This window comes from Lytechinus variegatus, chromosome 18 (assembly GCF_018143015.1).
Source record: "Lytechinus variegatus isolate NC3 chromosome 18, Lvar_3.0, whole genome shotgun sequence".
Classification (NCBI taxonomy): Eukaryota; Metazoa; Echinodermata; class Echinoidea; order Temnopleuroida; family Toxopneustidae; genus Lytechinus; species Lytechinus variegatus.
The window spans coordinates 8,254,153-8,271,948 of NC_054757.1; the positions used below are offsets into that span (position 1 = coordinate 8,254,153).

General features: G+C 36.6%; 1 protein-coding gene across 1 annotated transcript in view; it reads right to left on the minus strand.

Annotated features, from left to right (window-relative positions):
* Nucleotides 1–611: 611 nt before the first annotated feature.
* LOC121431590 (long-chain-fatty-acid--CoA ligase 6-like) overlaps nucleotides 612–17,796 on the minus strand; it is a 30,079-nt gene continuing 12,894 nt past the window's right edge. The window contains exons 7-20 of the mRNA XM_041629139.1: nucleotides 17,361–17,533; nucleotides 17,069–17,101; nucleotides 16,028–16,153; nucleotides 15,277–15,351; nucleotides 13,519–13,653; nucleotides 12,719–12,804; nucleotides 11,964–12,015; nucleotides 10,251–10,346; nucleotides 8,788–8,949; nucleotides 7,791–7,907; nucleotides 5,225–5,368; nucleotides 3,942–4,043; nucleotides 3,345–3,416; nucleotides 612–2,059 (exon numbers count right to left, since the gene is read on the minus strand). Coding sequence (XP_041485073.1) covers nucleotides 1,928–2,059; nucleotides 3,345–3,416; nucleotides 3,942–4,043; nucleotides 5,225–5,368; nucleotides 7,791–7,907; nucleotides 8,788–8,949; nucleotides 10,251–10,346; nucleotides 11,964–12,015; nucleotides 12,719–12,804; nucleotides 13,519–13,653; nucleotides 15,277–15,351; nucleotides 16,028–16,153; nucleotides 17,069–17,101; nucleotides 17,361–17,533 — 1,505 coding nt within the window. The 3' untranslated portion in view covers nucleotides 612–1,927. The remainder of the gene's footprint in view (nucleotides 2,060–3,344; nucleotides 3,417–3,941; nucleotides 4,044–5,224; nucleotides 5,369–7,790; nucleotides 7,908–8,787; nucleotides 8,950–10,250; nucleotides 10,347–11,963; nucleotides 12,016–12,718; nucleotides 12,805–13,518; nucleotides 13,654–15,276; nucleotides 15,352–16,027; nucleotides 16,154–17,068; nucleotides 17,102–17,360; nucleotides 17,534–17,796) is intronic.

The following is a 17,796-nucleotide window of genomic DNA, read 5'->3' on the forward strand; positions in this document are numbered from 1 at the left end:
ATATATCACTTAAGTGATCAAACTTGTATTGAAAAAACATTCGTAAGTAGCATATTTCATTGAATATAAAATAAGGCCGAGTGAAAAGACTAATATATACATATATATAAAATATCGAATAAGTAATCGACCAAAATAATATCTTCATACCCTGTTCATTGCATACACAGTATCAAAGAATGCGCATTGTTTAAGCCTGTCACTCTAACAACAAGTTGTTTAAACTTTTCTTTAATTGTTTAAACTTGTTAAACAACTTGTTTAAAAGGTTTGAACAGATGTGTAAAAAGTTTAAACAGTTGGTTTAAAAATTTTAAACAATATTTGCTAGAGTGACGGACATTAACAACGTGCTTGAAATTCTAAACAGCGTTTTTACAGTGTAAAACTAATTGGTTAAGCGTCCAGTTAACGACTATAGTCAGAACCTAAACGCACTTTTTAGAATGTGGCCAAATATAAGACAACCGTCCAAAAAGGGAATTTTCTAATTCCTTGTAATTTCAAAATTCAAGAGTTCAAAATAAGATTTTTCCCATGTATTACTGTTAAAATCTGTACAGCGACATGATTGTGATATCCAATTCCACGCAGTCATTTTTTAAATTGCGATGTAGACTTGATAAAAACTAGAAATACAAGAGGCGAGCTCGTGATATATTCACTGTAAAAAATGAGTACGGATAACTCCATTCGCCTGCAAGTGTTCTTAATAAGTTTTTGAAAGACACGTCAAGAATCATTATATTTCTATGATATATATTTAAAAATCAAAATATTTGTACAATAGTAAAAAGTTCCATTATTCCTATTCCCCTAAAATTTGACTTGCTGCTTTCATGAAGGAGGATAATAGGTTCTTGTTAATATCATCAATTTTGGGCAAATAATTGTTATCATAATATAACAATATTATCATTCTCCTCCATTAAAGAGGCAAGTCAAATTTCTCCCGAGTACTGCTGTTAAGTCATTACTGAAAATCATTTTTAAAGTAGGAAAGACACTCGCTATTTGAACATGAATAAGTAATTTTTTCTATTGTAATTTGAATGGCTTCAAAATATAGTACCAACACTGTCTTAAAAAAAATAGTATTCCACAAAAAAAATCGACAAACTAAATTTTACCTCCAATTTCTTAAAATGTCACAAATAATATAAAGATGGTTGATTGAGCAACTCAATCCAGGGTCCCGTTAACCAATTGTTACACTCTAAAAACACCGAGTTAAATTTTACCCAACATAGGGTAGAAAGGGAACATGTATGTTTGCTGGGTATTTTTTCACCCCAATATTGGGCAAAATTAATGTTTAAAGGGTAAATTTTAACGCAACATTGCGTAAAATTTACAAAATATCTGGTAACTTTTTACCCAACCAACATGCATGTTCCCATTTTACCCAACATTGGGTAAACCTTTTTTTTAGAGTGTAACGATTAATCAAACGCTTGATTTTCTACGATTGGTTGTACATTGTAATCAATGTAATCATTCGTAGAAAAATGTTCTACAATCATTGCTAAGCTTTGTGTTACTGGCCCCAGCTCTATTATAATTTTCATAAAGTTTGAAATCTGCAATTAGGGTCCCCCATGAACCCCTCCCCCATCCTGACCAAAACCGCCCTCATGCACTTTCATAGGTTCATGGCTTCAAACATGCATTATGATATTGGATCATAATAAATGTTTTACATGACCCTTCTTTCCATACATAGAAAATATTGAAAATTTGCTTCAACATATTATGGTAGGTCTTAATACTTTACATGATAAAAAATGATATGAAGTTTTAAAAAATGCGCATTGTTACCAAAAAACAATAGCAGACATAAAAAGATACATGGAAAAGTAATAAATCATAATATGACAGGAAAATACAAAAGTGCAGCTCAAATGTATACAGATCTGTACCGACTGCTTTATTGGCCGTACATTGCGTCTATCTGATTCTTGAAGTAGTTCTTCAGTGCTGGGCGCTTCGATTTCATGGTGGGGGTGAGTAGTCCATTCTCGAGGGAGAACAGTTCGGCGCATAAGAAGACTTTCTTTGCCTGGAAGGAGAGGATAAAAGAAACCGTAGGACTTAAAGTGTAGATGAATCAATCATTTCTCAGATTTGAGGTTCTTTATTGGAAGCTGGTGTTCCCCGAATGCGTAAGAGCAAGTCAGGTCCCTAATCACTCTTCCCTCGGAGTTAGGTGAGGGTCCAGTCCATTCGGAGTGAGCTTTTAATCATTTGAGAGTGAATTCACATCATTTTGGAGTGAAAGTGTCTAAAATATTCACAGTTAATCACGTAAGGAAGGAGCCCATGCCACTGGCGTAAAGCCGAGCTGTGAAACTATTGAAACTATTCAGGGAGGGGGGGGGGTGATCTATTGCCCCCCCAAACTTGGATAGTATGACGTCACGGATTTATGCCAATGTCTCATGCACTCTGTAATGATGTAAATTTCACGCCATAGGGATTGATCCCTATAAGCTCTCGTTCATGTAGGGCATATTGTTTTTTCAAGCGAAATCGGTTCATGTTCTTTATCTTAAAATATATTTTGGGTGAATTTCATCTTAAGATATATTTTGGGTAAATTTCATCTTAAAATATATTTTGGGTGAATTTTATCTTAAAATATAGTTTGGGTGAATTGTACCAGCCATTACGCAGAATTCAAAGTGTATAATCCTTAATCTGACGCCATTCGGTGATTAAAGAGATTGGTATAAACACCAACATCAAGGTCAAACCCAAAACTTTTTCATAATTATCAACCAGCATAGTTAATTTCACATATAATTTAGGTATCATTTATCATTTGCATAACGCAATTGACATCAACACCATCATCAGCGCCCAAGCCAGTGGGAAATCATTTTAATATGTCTAATTATAACTTCCGTGTACGATAGATAATGTGGGGTGGGTGCAACGAGGGGGGGGGGGGCAAAGACCTTTAATGGGAAGGACATTCACCCCATGTCAGACCCCCGGTGTAACAAAAAATGTTTTTCGTAATTTCAACTCCCAGGGCCTAGGAGCGGTTTTGAAAGTGGGGGGCTGACCATTAAAAAATAATAATCAAATGGCCATTTTAAGTTTTGTACACGGTTTTGGAAGCCCCCGCAGCCCACCCCTACCCTCTCCCCGTTTCCGCGGCCCCTGACAAAAGGGAATTGCATACTAATGCTACTTGTTCTACTTGATTTCATTTGGAGAAACCACGAAGGATTGAATCAAACAAATCACCCCATACTAACTGCTGCTCCTCAAGGAGAAATATGTTCATTCCCATAGAAAACAACAGCCAATAATGATAATAAAAAATGTAATATACTTACTTGTTCAAATGAGTTGAGTCCAGCTTGCTTCCCGATTCTCACACAATCGTCGAGAATCATCTTGTTGACTTCCTAGAATGAAAAAGAAAAATGAAAAAGAAATGAGCTCGTAAACATTTTGATATCTCTTCGAATCCCCCCTTTTCATCAGGGGCCGCGGAACGGTTTTTAAAGTGGGGGTGGGGGGGGGGGGCTGAGCCAAAAGTGGGAGGGGTGTTGACCATGTAAAAAATCACAATCATATGTTTATTTTTACGTTTTTGTACACGATTTTGGGGGAAAAGTGGGGGCTGAAGCCCTCCGCTTCCGCGGCCCCTGTTCATATTATTTCTCGGCGTGAACTTTCTCTTCTTTTTATTACTAACGGAGATATATCACAAAACCATGAGGTATGTTTTCAAATTACACTACGTGGAGGTGTGGTATTAATGACTAGACACATGACAGTCAGGGGTTCGATCCCCGGCTGCGGCACTTATGCCCGTGAGCAAGTCATTTAATCAACAGCGCTCTCTTTATTCTACATTCAAATAAATGCAAATGCTAAACGCACTCTTTGTAACTATGTTTGTACTTGTTTTATTTTAAACATTTTACCTTTAGTTTGCAGAGTTGCTCAAAGCTGTTTCCAAGTCCCTTTGACTTTCCTACTTTCAGAAGCACCTCCTCATCTGGAACAATGATGGCTACACAGTAACTCTAAAATGGAAAAATTGAAAAAGAAATGAGCTCGTAAACATTTTGATATCTCTATGTGAAACGGGATATCAATATAAAAGTACAAATATTATATATCCATACAATCTAAAGGCACCAAAGGCAAAAGGATGGGAAAAAGGCGAAGAGTTACAGCGTTTTTCACCCTTATTAAAAAAAAACAGTCGCTCCTCGGTTGTTTTAAAATGTGATTTACCCCTTTCCGTCCTTTCATTTCTTTTAAGTGTACGAGCCTATTTGAATTAAAATCTAGATGGATTTAAAGAAAAAAAAACAGTGTGCAATCACCACGCTTGAAGAATTTGTAAAGCTTCCTACATGTTCATATTATAAACTGATAAACAAGCGAATGATGCTGGCGATGGAAAATAAAAACTTACTGTAATATTTCATGATAAGAAAATACTATATTAGCCTTAGACAGGGGCGAATCCAGGTTTTTTCCAAAAGGAGGGGCACATTTTCCCCAAGGAAAATTTGACAAGCAAAGAGAAAAAAAATCGCTTAAACAAATAAAAAATGATTTTGTCCCAATGGGGAAAAAGTTTTCACTTGAATGTGATAGTCATTTTATTCCCATTACAAAATTATGTCACTCTCAAGGGGGGGGGGGGGCACACTTGTGCATGCATGGACGACATATTTACATTAACAATATTAACTATGACTCACAATGGGGGGCACTGTTCGGAAATGCATCCCCCCTGGATCCGCCAATGGCCTTAGATATTATTTTTGATTAAGTTCCCATCGAAATACGAATTAAGTATGAGATTATTGTTTGAAATTGTTTTGCTGTCTGGAACTATTTTGTTTATATCATCAATTGGATGGAGCTAGTGATATGTGATATAATTCATTTATAATCCTTATACTTGTATTGCTTTAAGATATAAATGTTAAGCGCTTAGAAACTATTGTAATAAGCGCTATATAAATGTAGATTATTATTATTATTATTATTAGCTAGTGACCAAAGAAAATAATATCTTCTTAAGAATGTTTAGGTTTGTCACCCGAAGGAGGGGATAAGTCTGTGCATATGGCATGTGAAACTACCTTTATATTTTTTAGTTTTTTGTGATCATAATTATGTTTAAATTGTGTTGTTGTTGTTGCTTAATTATCAATGGAATATGCATGACCTTTACCCTTCGACCTACCTGTAAGCTATCTCCATGGACGTAGACTTGAGCCACATACTCGCTCCTCTGATAATAAGTTTCTATTTTCTCTGGAGCGACGTACTCTCCCTGCTGAAGTTTGAAGATATGTTTCTTCCTGTCGATAATCTTGAGTGTACCATTCTGATCAGCGATTGATAAAAGAAACAGATAATGGACTATGATTTCAGTTTGCCCTTAAAGCTTCTGATATGACCGAGTTTTAAATTAACGATGCATATTAAATTAAACATAAGTTGTAAAAATACAATATGTAACTAATTAAAAGAGATGTAAAACTGATAAAACTTGAATGAGAAAATAACAGTCTGATGTATTTGTCTAAAACGATATACGGAGAGTTTAAGCCATAGTCACTCATCAGTTTCAATTTGTCATTGTGTTACTATCAAATAAACTCAACATCGAGAAAATATTATCTCTGTTACTGAGGTTCCAATTAAAATATGTGTTTTGAAAGATGTTGGATATTTCAATTCGAAATGGTACAGTTTACTTTTTATATTGAGTATCGTATGACACCGTTAGATCATAAAAAAGTCCATAGAAGACTTATTTATTACAGAAGTTTTATCTTATCATAGATCTGAAACGAACACTCTAATCATGCGCGGAGATTTGGGGAGATTTTTTTTTTTTGGAAGGGGGGGGGAAGGGGTGTATACAGTAGCACTATACTGTCTACAAGTCCCCTAAGATTACCGCCCATCATCTATATACGTATTTCTTATCATAAACCATAGATTAGATTTTAGTTTGATTTTTATAATATAAAACAATGTAAATATATCTTTCGACTTACTCTCTAAATGCGTAAGAGCTAATCTGGCCCCTAATAACACTCCTCTGGGAGTAAGACGAGGGACCAATCCTTTTGGAGTGATATGTACATCCGTGTAGAATGCATTATAGCTCCTTTTGGAGTGAAATGTCTTCATTGGTGCACAATTCACTCGGAAAGGAGCTATAATGCACTCTAATAGGATGTACCGTTCACTAAAATCGATTGATCCCTCGTCTCGCTCCAAAAGGAGTGTGGTGAGAGACCAGACTAGCTCTGACGTATTTAGAGAACACTCTTTTTTATGGATTTTTTTTCTTTTTCTTACTCATCCCCTTTTTTTCTCTCATTCTTTTTAAATATTTTTTTAAACAACTCGAACCATGTTATCCGGACAGCCGCCACCTGTCCCCTCGATCCCAGGGCTCCATCTGTCGAAATGCAACCTCCTTTACATGCATTAACAACCCTATTGTGGTTGATATCATTTATTTTTCTCAACAGGTTTTATATTTCACTTTTCGATTTCCAAACACCATAGATAGGTCTTTTATTCCCTATGGATTCGGACGCCTGTCAACGAGATGAGATCTCGATATAATATCTTCCTGCTATATGCTCTTGACCGATATCAAAATGCAATACATATTTGAAACAGACAGGTTCTAAAAGTAGAATGCATTTTAAAATCAAACTTTCAACCGCAGATGTGCAGTTTGCTGCATCTAGAAACCTGAAATGAAATGAATTGGTCGGATTTGGTTTTTAGGATAGAAATGTTTATTTGAATTGACATTTCTTAACTTTGAGAGTTGATCAAATCAAATGACGAAATTATATTAAATAAGAGAGTTCAAAAAGGTAAATCGTGCTATTTGATATTAGGTACATTATTAAGGAAACTAGGGAAAATAGAATTCTACTTTTAATGCAAGCATTGTGTTCAGATAAAAGTTCTAATCGGCTTTAAATATTGCTGTATGATGCCACTACTATCGTAATTCAAATACGATTTTTTTTTTCTCCTGGATAGCTCGATTAGCAATACCCTGAACTTTTATTTTAATATTTATGCATCTATTCCAAACTTTGGTACTTGAGATTTAACAAATTGGAATACAGAGGTGTAATAAGCCCAAAAAACAATCAAAAGGATGAGATATGGCGCGTCGGGCAAAATTCATTTTAAAAAAAGTTGCGAGCGACCAAAAATGTCGATATTTTTATTGTAAAAAAATCAAATTTTATCATTATATGACATAATATTCATAAGATAATATCAATTATCAAAATAGTATCATATATCACCCTCCTCTCTTTATTTTTTTATTATTATTTTTTTTTGGGGGGGGGGGCAAGCGCACCTAAGCCCCTCCATCTGTACGCTACTGTTTGGTATACATAAAAGAAGTTTATCACATTCCCCCCCCGCCCCCCCAAAAAAAAGAAGAAAATGGATCGCAAAGGGGTTGTGTACAGTTTAGTGTGAGCTGCATGGGCCCCAAGTTGGTGCAATGATCCAAAAATTAGAAGGGTAGATCCTAGGCATTTAAGGTAACATTCTAATAAGTCGCAAGTGAACGAAAAATTGTATTTTTATTTCGTTTAAATGAAAATCTAATTTCATAATAGATTTTTGATATTATATTCATGGAATAATATTGAAATAATGTCACCCTTTTCTCCTTCTATTTTCTTAGTCGTCGTTTTTTTTTTTTGGGGGGGGGTATCAAAAGCCCCCAATGTATCCCACAATGCCCTTACCGGAAGCCATTTTCCGATGTCACCTGAGTGCATCCAACCGTCCTCATCAAATGTCTCCTTAGTCTTCTCCTCATCCTTGAGATAACCAATGAAGATGTTACTACCACGGCTACAAATCTATGATAGGGAGATGAAGAAAGAAGAGGAGAGGTAAGGAAAGGAAACAAATAATTGAGACAAAATCGATAAAAGAAAGGAGGAAGGGTAGAAATAACGGAGGAAGGTGGAGAGGAATAGTGAAAGTTGGGATAAAAGAAAAAAAGGCAAAAATAAAAGTATGAATGTCAACCGGCAGAACAAATAGAGCGAAAGGGGTAGGAAATGGGTATAAGACAAACTCCTGAAAATGACTCTAAGTAACAATCGAAAAGTGAGAAAATGAGAGAAAAATGTTGTCGAATGAAATCAAGAATAAAGGGAAAGGAGCGTCAATATAAAAGGATAAGGGGAAAAGAAAGAGCAGGAGGGAAGGAAGAAAAGAAACAGGAAAGCAAATGTGAACAAAAAATAACAAATTCGATTAAAAGAAGAAAAAAGGGAAGGGTAGAAATAACGGAGAAAGGTAAAAGAGATCAAGAGGATATATGAAATTTGGGGTAAGAGAAACGAAGGCAACGACAGATGGAAATAAAAGATATTTATAATATACGAGATTAAGTAGAGCCGAAGGATTCGGCTAAAGAAATATTCCTTCGAATCAGAAATTCATCAGATAGAGTAGAACGAGCTTTTTTGATAAGGACTTGAAGTTGATAAATGAACGACCGTCTCGATGTGACACTTTGCTGCATGAATTTAATGACAAATTAGGATATGATGTTTCAAATTTAATTGCTGAATGCTGAGCCGCTGTAACGTTAAGTTGTATACGCCCATCGTTGGGGTATATACGTCAACATTTTTTTCTGGGAAAAATGAATAAGAAGGCGAGGTAAATTGTACAAAAATATATACATCAACGATTTTTAATAAGTAATTATGGTATAAAGATTTTTACCTCTCCTTCCCCGTTCTTTGCATAGTAATTCATATCGGGCACATCAACCAATTTGATCTCAGTGTTTGGCAGTACTGCTCCTACATGGCCAGGCGACATGTCCGCCGGGATACCGCATGTTACGATCGCTGTGGTCTCCGTTTGCCCGTAGCCCTCCAGAAGCTGTCAGTTAAGGGAAATTAAAAGTATATTAAACATGAACTGATGTTTTCTGTCTCAAGAGAAAATCAATATGAAATAAAACAATAAAAAAATATGTTCCCCCTCGAGTCAGGGGCGATTGGAGAAATGAATATTCTTTCGTTTTTTGTTCATTATTATTTACTTATTTGTATTATGGGTTTTATAGGAAAAATTGACCCCTTTGCCGCTCCCTCATTGCTGGCCAATCCTGGATCGACCACAATAGTTTACTTTGCCCAACCCTTTTTTTGAGAGTATATTACGCTAAAATAAATCAATAGATATTCTCATTGAAACAACACAATTTTATTTTTATCCCACTATCAATGATTGAAATTAAGAACTGTAAATTACTATGTAACGCTAAATTGACCCATTTCGCGAACCGGGTTCGCGAGACCTCCTCCGTTTTCTATTTTTCAGAGTACAAAATCGATTGAGCAGTTACTTCAACAAATCCATCCATTTGGTCTAAATATACAAGTTTGGATTACAGTAAAATGGTCTAAATCTCTGAAAATTTACAGATAAGATTACTCCGCGGAGGTGAAACCGAGTACGCGCCTTCATCGTATGCCCATTATCACCCTCTCTCGTCTTACGCTTCTCTTCACAGAAGGTGCCTTTAAATTGAGATCGATCCTAACGAATTAGTTAGAAGACGAAACAACTGTTGATAGAACGTGGAGGATCGGTTACATCCCCTTTTGCTCACGGAGATGAGATTGATTGCAGTAGGAAGGCACCCCATTAGCGACATGAATACACCGTCGCTTTTCCTTTCAAATTTGGATATCATTCACAGTATGAGTACCATTAGATGTTTTCTATGAAATAGTATGCCAAGATAATGATCAGACAATCACGCTAAATTTGTTATTTGTGAATGATAAGCTAACAAGTCAATCTAATTGCATCTTTGAAAACTGACTTTGGACTTTATAAGTGCGCCCTCTATCGAATATCTGAATTTCACTCTTTATCCACAGAAAGACACACACAAACAAAACAACAACCTCGATTAAATAGAAGGTGTAATAATAGAAGAGAGTAATCTATCATTATACAAAAATATGTCGGAAGAGTGGGGTCCAGAACAAAGAGCTATAAGCAATTATGGATGTAATTAAATAATCATATTTTCTAGCCATTCAGTATGGGTTATGAGTCCTCCCCCCCTCCCCTATAGCAGCGCCAACGCCGACAGCAATAAATGAATTTACCCTCTTTGTATCCGTTAAAGACATCCCTTGGAAGTAAAATAGAGAAATTTGACCTACCGTCACTCCTAGAACACAGCGGAAGAAGTTTTTGGTTTCTTCTGTGGTAGGCGCCGATCCAGTCGTCATGAAACGAATGTTTCCACCCATGATATCCTGGAAACATGATGTATGAAGTTTATGATGAAGTAAAAGTATTTATATTCTGAAGAGTAATTGATGCCAATTCAATTTCTAAGATTGTTTGTTAAATTCCCACAAACGTAGATCATTTTCCCCATTTCACATATCAAATAATGACATTCTGTTCAATCTTTACCCATGTTTTATGTAAATATTGAAATTTTGTATTTCTTGAAGTTGCATAAATTGGTTTCTGTATTCCTGTCCCAGCCAAACTAGACTCAATACAATTCACTATTAATTTCTATTTCACGTAATATGCATTCGTATTTTCATATATTAAAATGCTTTTGATTCATTATATATGTCAGTCGAATTCAATGCGTATGAATATTTAATGAAGACAAAATTATGACAACAAAAATAATGGGATACTCAGATAAGGAGTATCGTTTCCCCCTCATCTTATATTACGTGGGGGTGCCGTGGCCGACTGGTCTAAGGCGCCTGGCTATACATGGAAATTCCGGGGTTCGATCCCAGGACGCGGCACCTATACCCATGAGCAAGGCATTTAATATACGTTGATCTTTTATCCTGCTTTCAAATAAATGGAAATGCTATATGCATAAAATCAAGGTTCCCCAGAGCTATCTACCCCTTGGAAAAATTGATGATGCCGAAAAAAATGTCTCTGCCGGGAATCGAACCCGGGCCCCCAACTTTGAACGCCGGTGCCTTAACCACTAGACCACAGAGACGGGTTAGTGGTTAGGGCGAGCCTGATCCAATTGACTGTCAGATAGATAGATTTTCGACACCATACCAATTATAATTTCCTTTGTCGGGTGAAGTTGGGTTTGAACAATGACAAGCCGCCATGTGTATATATATATATATATCATCACAGTTGCCCTGAATATCTCAATAGCAGTTTTTATGGGAGAATGATACCTTGGGGAGAAGTTAGCTTTGTATGAAAATAGAAAAATAATGAATAAAATCAATGAAAGGTTGAGAGCAGTTGGGCAAACAATAAGAAAGTTATAATGTCGGGATCCCTTATGCTACGGAGAACCATCCATTAACAATGCAAGCAAGATAATGTGATGTCACAGTATCCTAAAACGATCCCCTTTGCAAAACTGAAAATATACCCCGACATATCTCTTTTTCCTCATCCCATGGTAGTACAAACTCTCTTTCAATGATACATTCTATGAAACCTCTTTTGCATTTCCTCCCAAAGGAAAGATTCACCCGGGGCCCGTTGCAGAAAGAGTTTCGTTTAAACGCAAGTCAAAAAATCAATCGCAAGTCAAAAATGCGCGCTGTTGATTGGTTAAAAATCAAGTCGCGCGTGATTTTTAGAGTTGCGATTGATTACAACTCTTTCTGCAACGGGCCCCTGATCTATGGATTGACTACATTATAAAGCGTCAATTCAAGTAAATTATGTAGAAAAGTAATTGGGGGTTGTACAAGTGTGACATCACACATTTCCGTCGCATTGCCAACGGGAGGATGTCCACACCATTAATAACACCAGAATTCAAATACCATTCCCGTTTTCACACAAGCTAACTTGTTCCCAAAACATGCAATGTTTTATTCTCTTACAATGAAAGGGAATTGTAAGAGGAGACTTACTCTTAATGGTTTGAAGACCTTATCCCACTTCGTGTCTGTGCGTGTATTACCCCTACAAAACAAGAAGATAGAACATGTTACCAATCACGATGAATGTCTTCTTTACAATTATGATCGTTCAAGAGCATATACATTGTACAGCAAGTGGCCTCTAACAAAGGATGATAAGGTTTGGTCTTTATGTACCAGTATGTAACTTGAAATCACGGTATTGATTGCAAATCGACAAATGACCCTTAGACAGAGAGAGAGAGAGAGAGGGGGGAACTGACTGTGAAAAACCTAGCAAGCTCAAGATTACCATGCAGGTATAATTCCGTACACTGTAAAAACTGTGGTGTTAAAACAGACACCAATTGGTGTTAATAGAGGACCACGCAATGAGGTGTTAAAATTACACCCTTAAGATTGAACATAACACCTAAGAGTGTAAATGTAACAACCAAAGGTGTTGTAATAACACCTTTAGGTGTAAAACTAACACCACCAATTTAACACCGGTGTAAAATAACTGGTGTGGTCCTCTATGTACACCGGTTAACACCACAATTTTTGCTGTGTAATAGCCAATGTCAGGGGATTAAGCGGCTATAGCGACAACGCAGCTGAGAAACAAATAATATAAGAGAGAACATGAGTGAAAGGAAGGGGACACCGTCATATCACGGAAGGGGGGGGGGTGAAACTTGAATTATTGTCAAACTATTTTCCTTTCGATCGTCTAGGTAACTTGAAGCGATTTAACAGATACTCACTTCATGAGCTGAGCAAGTTTCTTCTTTCTTGCAAGGTTGAAGACAGAGTATTTCAGCTTGCCTTTCTCCTTCACTCCCTGAAGAAACTGCCCAAAACAATAGTATAAAATAAAAAATAACATTGTACAAATTGGTCAAATAGGTCTATAAAATTATACATAGAATTGAAAAAAAATGAAGTGATACACTTAGCCCTTTCTAAGTCTGTTAGTAGACTTGTGAAAAAAACATAAGGATTATTATGATTATACAACAAATAACGTCTCCGAAAATGTAAACCGAAGAAACACTAAAATATGTTGTCAAGAAACGCTCTTATACAAATCGACTTAGAGGATATTTGGCCTATACTCAAAACAGGCGAGTTCGACATCGCTCCCAAGCAGAAAAATTGGGAGTGAAAAAAAAGCAAGAAAACAAACGAAACAAAACAAATTTCACATGAAGGGTGTTGCGAGACAATTTATTATAATCAATATAACAAATGTAAGTTAATTAGACATTACTAGATCAATTTTCGTTATTAGGAAATCAATCTTTCTGTTGTAAGAAGAATGCCGAGCGAGCAATCTCAATCGATGGCAAGACTAAAAATTGGTTTTAGTATAATTATGCAGGTAAACATTACTTATGATTGATAGCACATTTTTTTTTATCTTGAAACTGTCCTAAGTTGTTCGTTTTCTGTGAGAGAGAGAGAGAGGGGGGGGGGGCAGACAGAGGGTGAGATATAAACAGACAGACAAAGAGACAGAGGGGGGATATAAACAGACAGACAAAGAGACAGAGAACATACAAACCTTGTCATAGATCCTGTTCATAACCCTTGGTACGACTGGCATGATGGTTGGTTTCAGGGCTTGGATATCATCAGTAAGGAGTTTGATATCACCTTGAGAGTAACCAATACGGCCTCCGTGTGCTAGGATAAGCGCCTGTCAATGTCAACAGATGAAGTGTGAACATTATATGAAACCTTAGACTCTCTCAGAGTCAGTAAAAGGGGTACTCCAGACTGAAAATATTATGATTTGAACAGATCAAGAAAAATCAGACAAACGAAACATTGAAAATTTGATCAAAATGGGACAAGGAATTACAAAGTTATGGCATTTTAAAGATTTGCATTATTCCAGTGAAAAGTTCTAGGCATGTCTTCATGAATATTCATTGAGCAAACTGATGATGTCATATCCCCACTTTTTCTTTTGTATTTTGTTATGTGAAATTAGATTTATTCGACGATTTTCTCTTTCAAGAACTAAAAATATTGGAATAACAACTGATTAAGTGTATACATATTCATTGCTTATTTTAATACAAGGAGACATATCATTCACCCATGTATGAAAAATTGAAACAATAATGATTTCACGTAATAACAAAAGAAAAGGGAAAGTGCGGATGCAACATCATCAACACATCTAATGAATATTCATGCCGACGTGCATAATAACTGTTTTCACATTGCTAAACTTTAACATCCAATAACTTCGCTATTTGTTATCAGATTTTGATGACATTTTCAGCATTTTGCTCTGTGAATTTTACTCTACTTCGGAAGATATAAATATTTTCAGCTGGTTACATCCCTCTAAGAGCGCGGTCTTCGTAATTTAATTCATGGGTCGTGTGGTCCAGTGGTTTGAGCATTGGACTCATAATCGCAAGGTTGTGAGTTCGAATCCTCACTCTTCCATTGTCTCCACTTTGATAAAAAGGCCCGAGAGTAATATCTGTTGTCTATACATAAGGTCGGCCACCATGACTGATTTACCTAGACGTACAATGTTTCCTAGGTAATACCAGCTTGGCGTTTACCAGCAAAATGCTGTCCTGCCGAATTCCTATACGGGAGTTACCACGAACAGAAACTTCACTAGCATTGGCAGATGAGGGGATTTACCTTTTTTTTTACTGGTCTCAATTTATGGGTCAAGAAGAGTAAATGTATTCGTTGTTTTGTTCGAATACGAGACCAATAAAATTGCCCTCTTTTGATTGGTTGAATATCAAAATTAACTTTATTCATTTCACTGTGTATCATTTCATCTTTTCCAGCAACAGTTCCCAGGGGCCCCTTTATATCAATAATAATACGAATAATAATATTCCGCATTTACATAACGCTTAACACATCGAAGCGACGTCTCTAAGCGCTTTACAGATCTATTATTATCCCGGTCATCGGATCCTTGCATGCAGGCATACAATGTATGCACCTTCTCCGCTCCCTGGGGAGCATTCCAACAAGAGTTCCAAGACTCAATTGCTAAGCATACTACATAGGCTTTCAAGATCCTACCGGGTACCCATTTAGCACCTGGGTGGAGAGTGGCAAATTGTGGATTGACGTCTTGCCAAAGGACGCTAGGCCATGGTGGGATTCGAACACAATATTAGAGAAACTGTTGCATTTAAACCCAAGTCCAGAATGCGCTCTTTTGCTTGGTTTAAAAGCAAGTTGTGTTAGATAGAGCTGTGGTTGTGCTAACTTGTGCAACTCTTTCTACAGTGGGATAGCAATTTTGCAATCTTCGAGAGTCTTCGGAACATACCTGAGCAAACCGTTCGTAGATGTGAGCCAGAGGGAGATAGGAAAAATGAGTCTCGTTTGAGATCGGAGCTTTATCCTGTGAAATGAGAAAAGACCAGATTGATTATCTAATATCATCGGGAGTACTGACAAACAGTAATAAAAAGGAATTTCATTTTTTTTTATTAATAAAAAGATAAAAGGCGACAAGGAATTGTCTTTTTTTAATTCATGGAATATCTTCACATGCGAAATCATTCAGATCATTTTGAGAAAATGGTGCAACAGCCACATTTCTCATTATATCATTCGTAAGTCGAAAGTAGGCTCTAAATTTCATTTATTTTCATCAAGAATGTGTTACAAAAACTCCCTTGAGAGATAATATTTGATCTTTCCACTTTCAATTTAGGAAATACGAATATGAAGAAAATATTCATCCGTGTAAATGTTATGTTATCATTATCATTGTTTGCTATATGAAGCCATAAGGCTTATTTATTCACACGACCATATTCAGACAGCAGGAGTTGACTGTGTAAATAAGACTAGACTGCCTGCCCCCCAAGTGCAGGAATTATACACATTGCAAGTGTTTGCTGTGGCAGGGGTACTCTTTATCTCACCGACTCTGGCCTGAAATTCCTTTTGGTATATCGTTGGTTCCCTGCAAATATTGTGAGTGATGTGTATTTTTGTGTGTTTAAGCGGAAAAAAGTTCGTGTGGGGGTTGAAATATAGGAACCAGCAGAAGACGAAGAAGAAGGACTTACGTGTATGAGTGCCATGAAGGCGGATAGATTGCTGATGACATTACCGTGAGTCAGCATAGCTCCCTTAGGATTTCCAGTTGTCCCACTGGTGTAACACACTGTGCAGAGGTCGCTTTTCTTCGGGAGCTATGTGGAAGGCAAGAAGAAAATGATTATGTTTGTAAAAGAAACCCGAGTTATAGATTTAATGCTTAGACTGTAACACATTGTGCAGAGGTCGCCTTTCTTCGGGAGCTATGTGGAAGGCAAGAAGAAAATGATTATGTTTGTAAAAGAAACCCGAGTTATTTATTTAATGTTTAGACTGCTTAGACTGTAACACACTGTGCAGATGTCGCCTTTCTACGGAAGCTATGTGGAACGCAAGAGGAAAATAATTATGTTTCCAAAAGAAACCCGAGTTATAGATTTAATGTTTAGACTGCTTTGACCGATTTTTGTTAGCTTACGATAGCAACTCTCTTAAGAACCCCGTAAACAACTAAAAGAAACGGACTTGATATTAATTGATAGAATGCTGCGCCACTTATCCCCGTTTCAAATTCAAACATGAACACCCATACCTTATACGCTCACACCCACCCATACACCCACACACCTTATTTAAATATATAACAGCCCACAAACCATAACCCACTGTCTCATACGAGCAACCAAACACGCACACACACATACACACACGCACCGTGAACTCTAACGCACATTAACGCACCATCGCACGCGCATTCACCCACACACTCATAAACATCCACACACACAACTCACATCGCACAGCTTTGACAAGGCACACACGACACACACCTATTGCTAGATATATAGGGTAATGTCGCCGAGAATAACTGATATACTAAGAGTATGTAGAAACGAGTAAGTGTCCCAAGAAAACAGAGAATATAAACTCCGTTCCATCGGGCGCGTACTTTCCCCCAATCTCCATGCAGACCTTGAAATTCAGTCCTTTATCTGAATATGACATTAAACAAAAGTATTTCTCATAACTTTCTGGGTATAAAATCGTCTTTGAAATTCAATTTTACTTACCATGTCTGGCTGTTTGTTGTTCAATCCATTTTCCTAAATGAAACAAAAACAAATGACATAATTTATAGCCTTTTCATTGTAGGAACTTTCAATTAGGTTTGGCAATATACATGTCAATTGTGAAATCTTTATTACAATTTGAATGATATCTTCAACATAAAATGAATTCAACCTTAAATTTAGTTTCGAAGAGAATACTAAATGCACTTTGATGAAAAGCGAATTGTCTCTGTCATTTTTCAATGCATTGTCTTTTCGTAATCGCATTTTATGTAATGTCATTCTTGTTTACCTCCACTTCTCGATATTGAAGGAGTTTGATATCCAACTGCTCAGTCTTTTTCAGCAGCTCGTCGGTGATGGCGCTCATCATGACAATTCTTTTCAGACCGGGCATTTGATCGGCTTTCTCCAGAAGAAGCTTTGCTCGACTCTCCGTGTCACATACCACTGTCCCGATTTCAGCTATTTTGGAATAAAGAAAATGATGAATAATTGATTCCAGTTTAGCCATATTAACTCTTGAGAAAAAAGGGTTAAAAGAAGCAAGAGAGACTTTTAAAGACACGGGAATATGCCCCCTATTATGAATTCACTGAGAAAAAATACGCCCCCTTTAATCATCTTGCGCCCACCCATATGTGAATTCAAAACCAAAAAGTCACCCACAATTATTATTAATTTTTTTGGAATTTCAAATGAGCTTGAAAAAGCACTCCTGAGCTTTA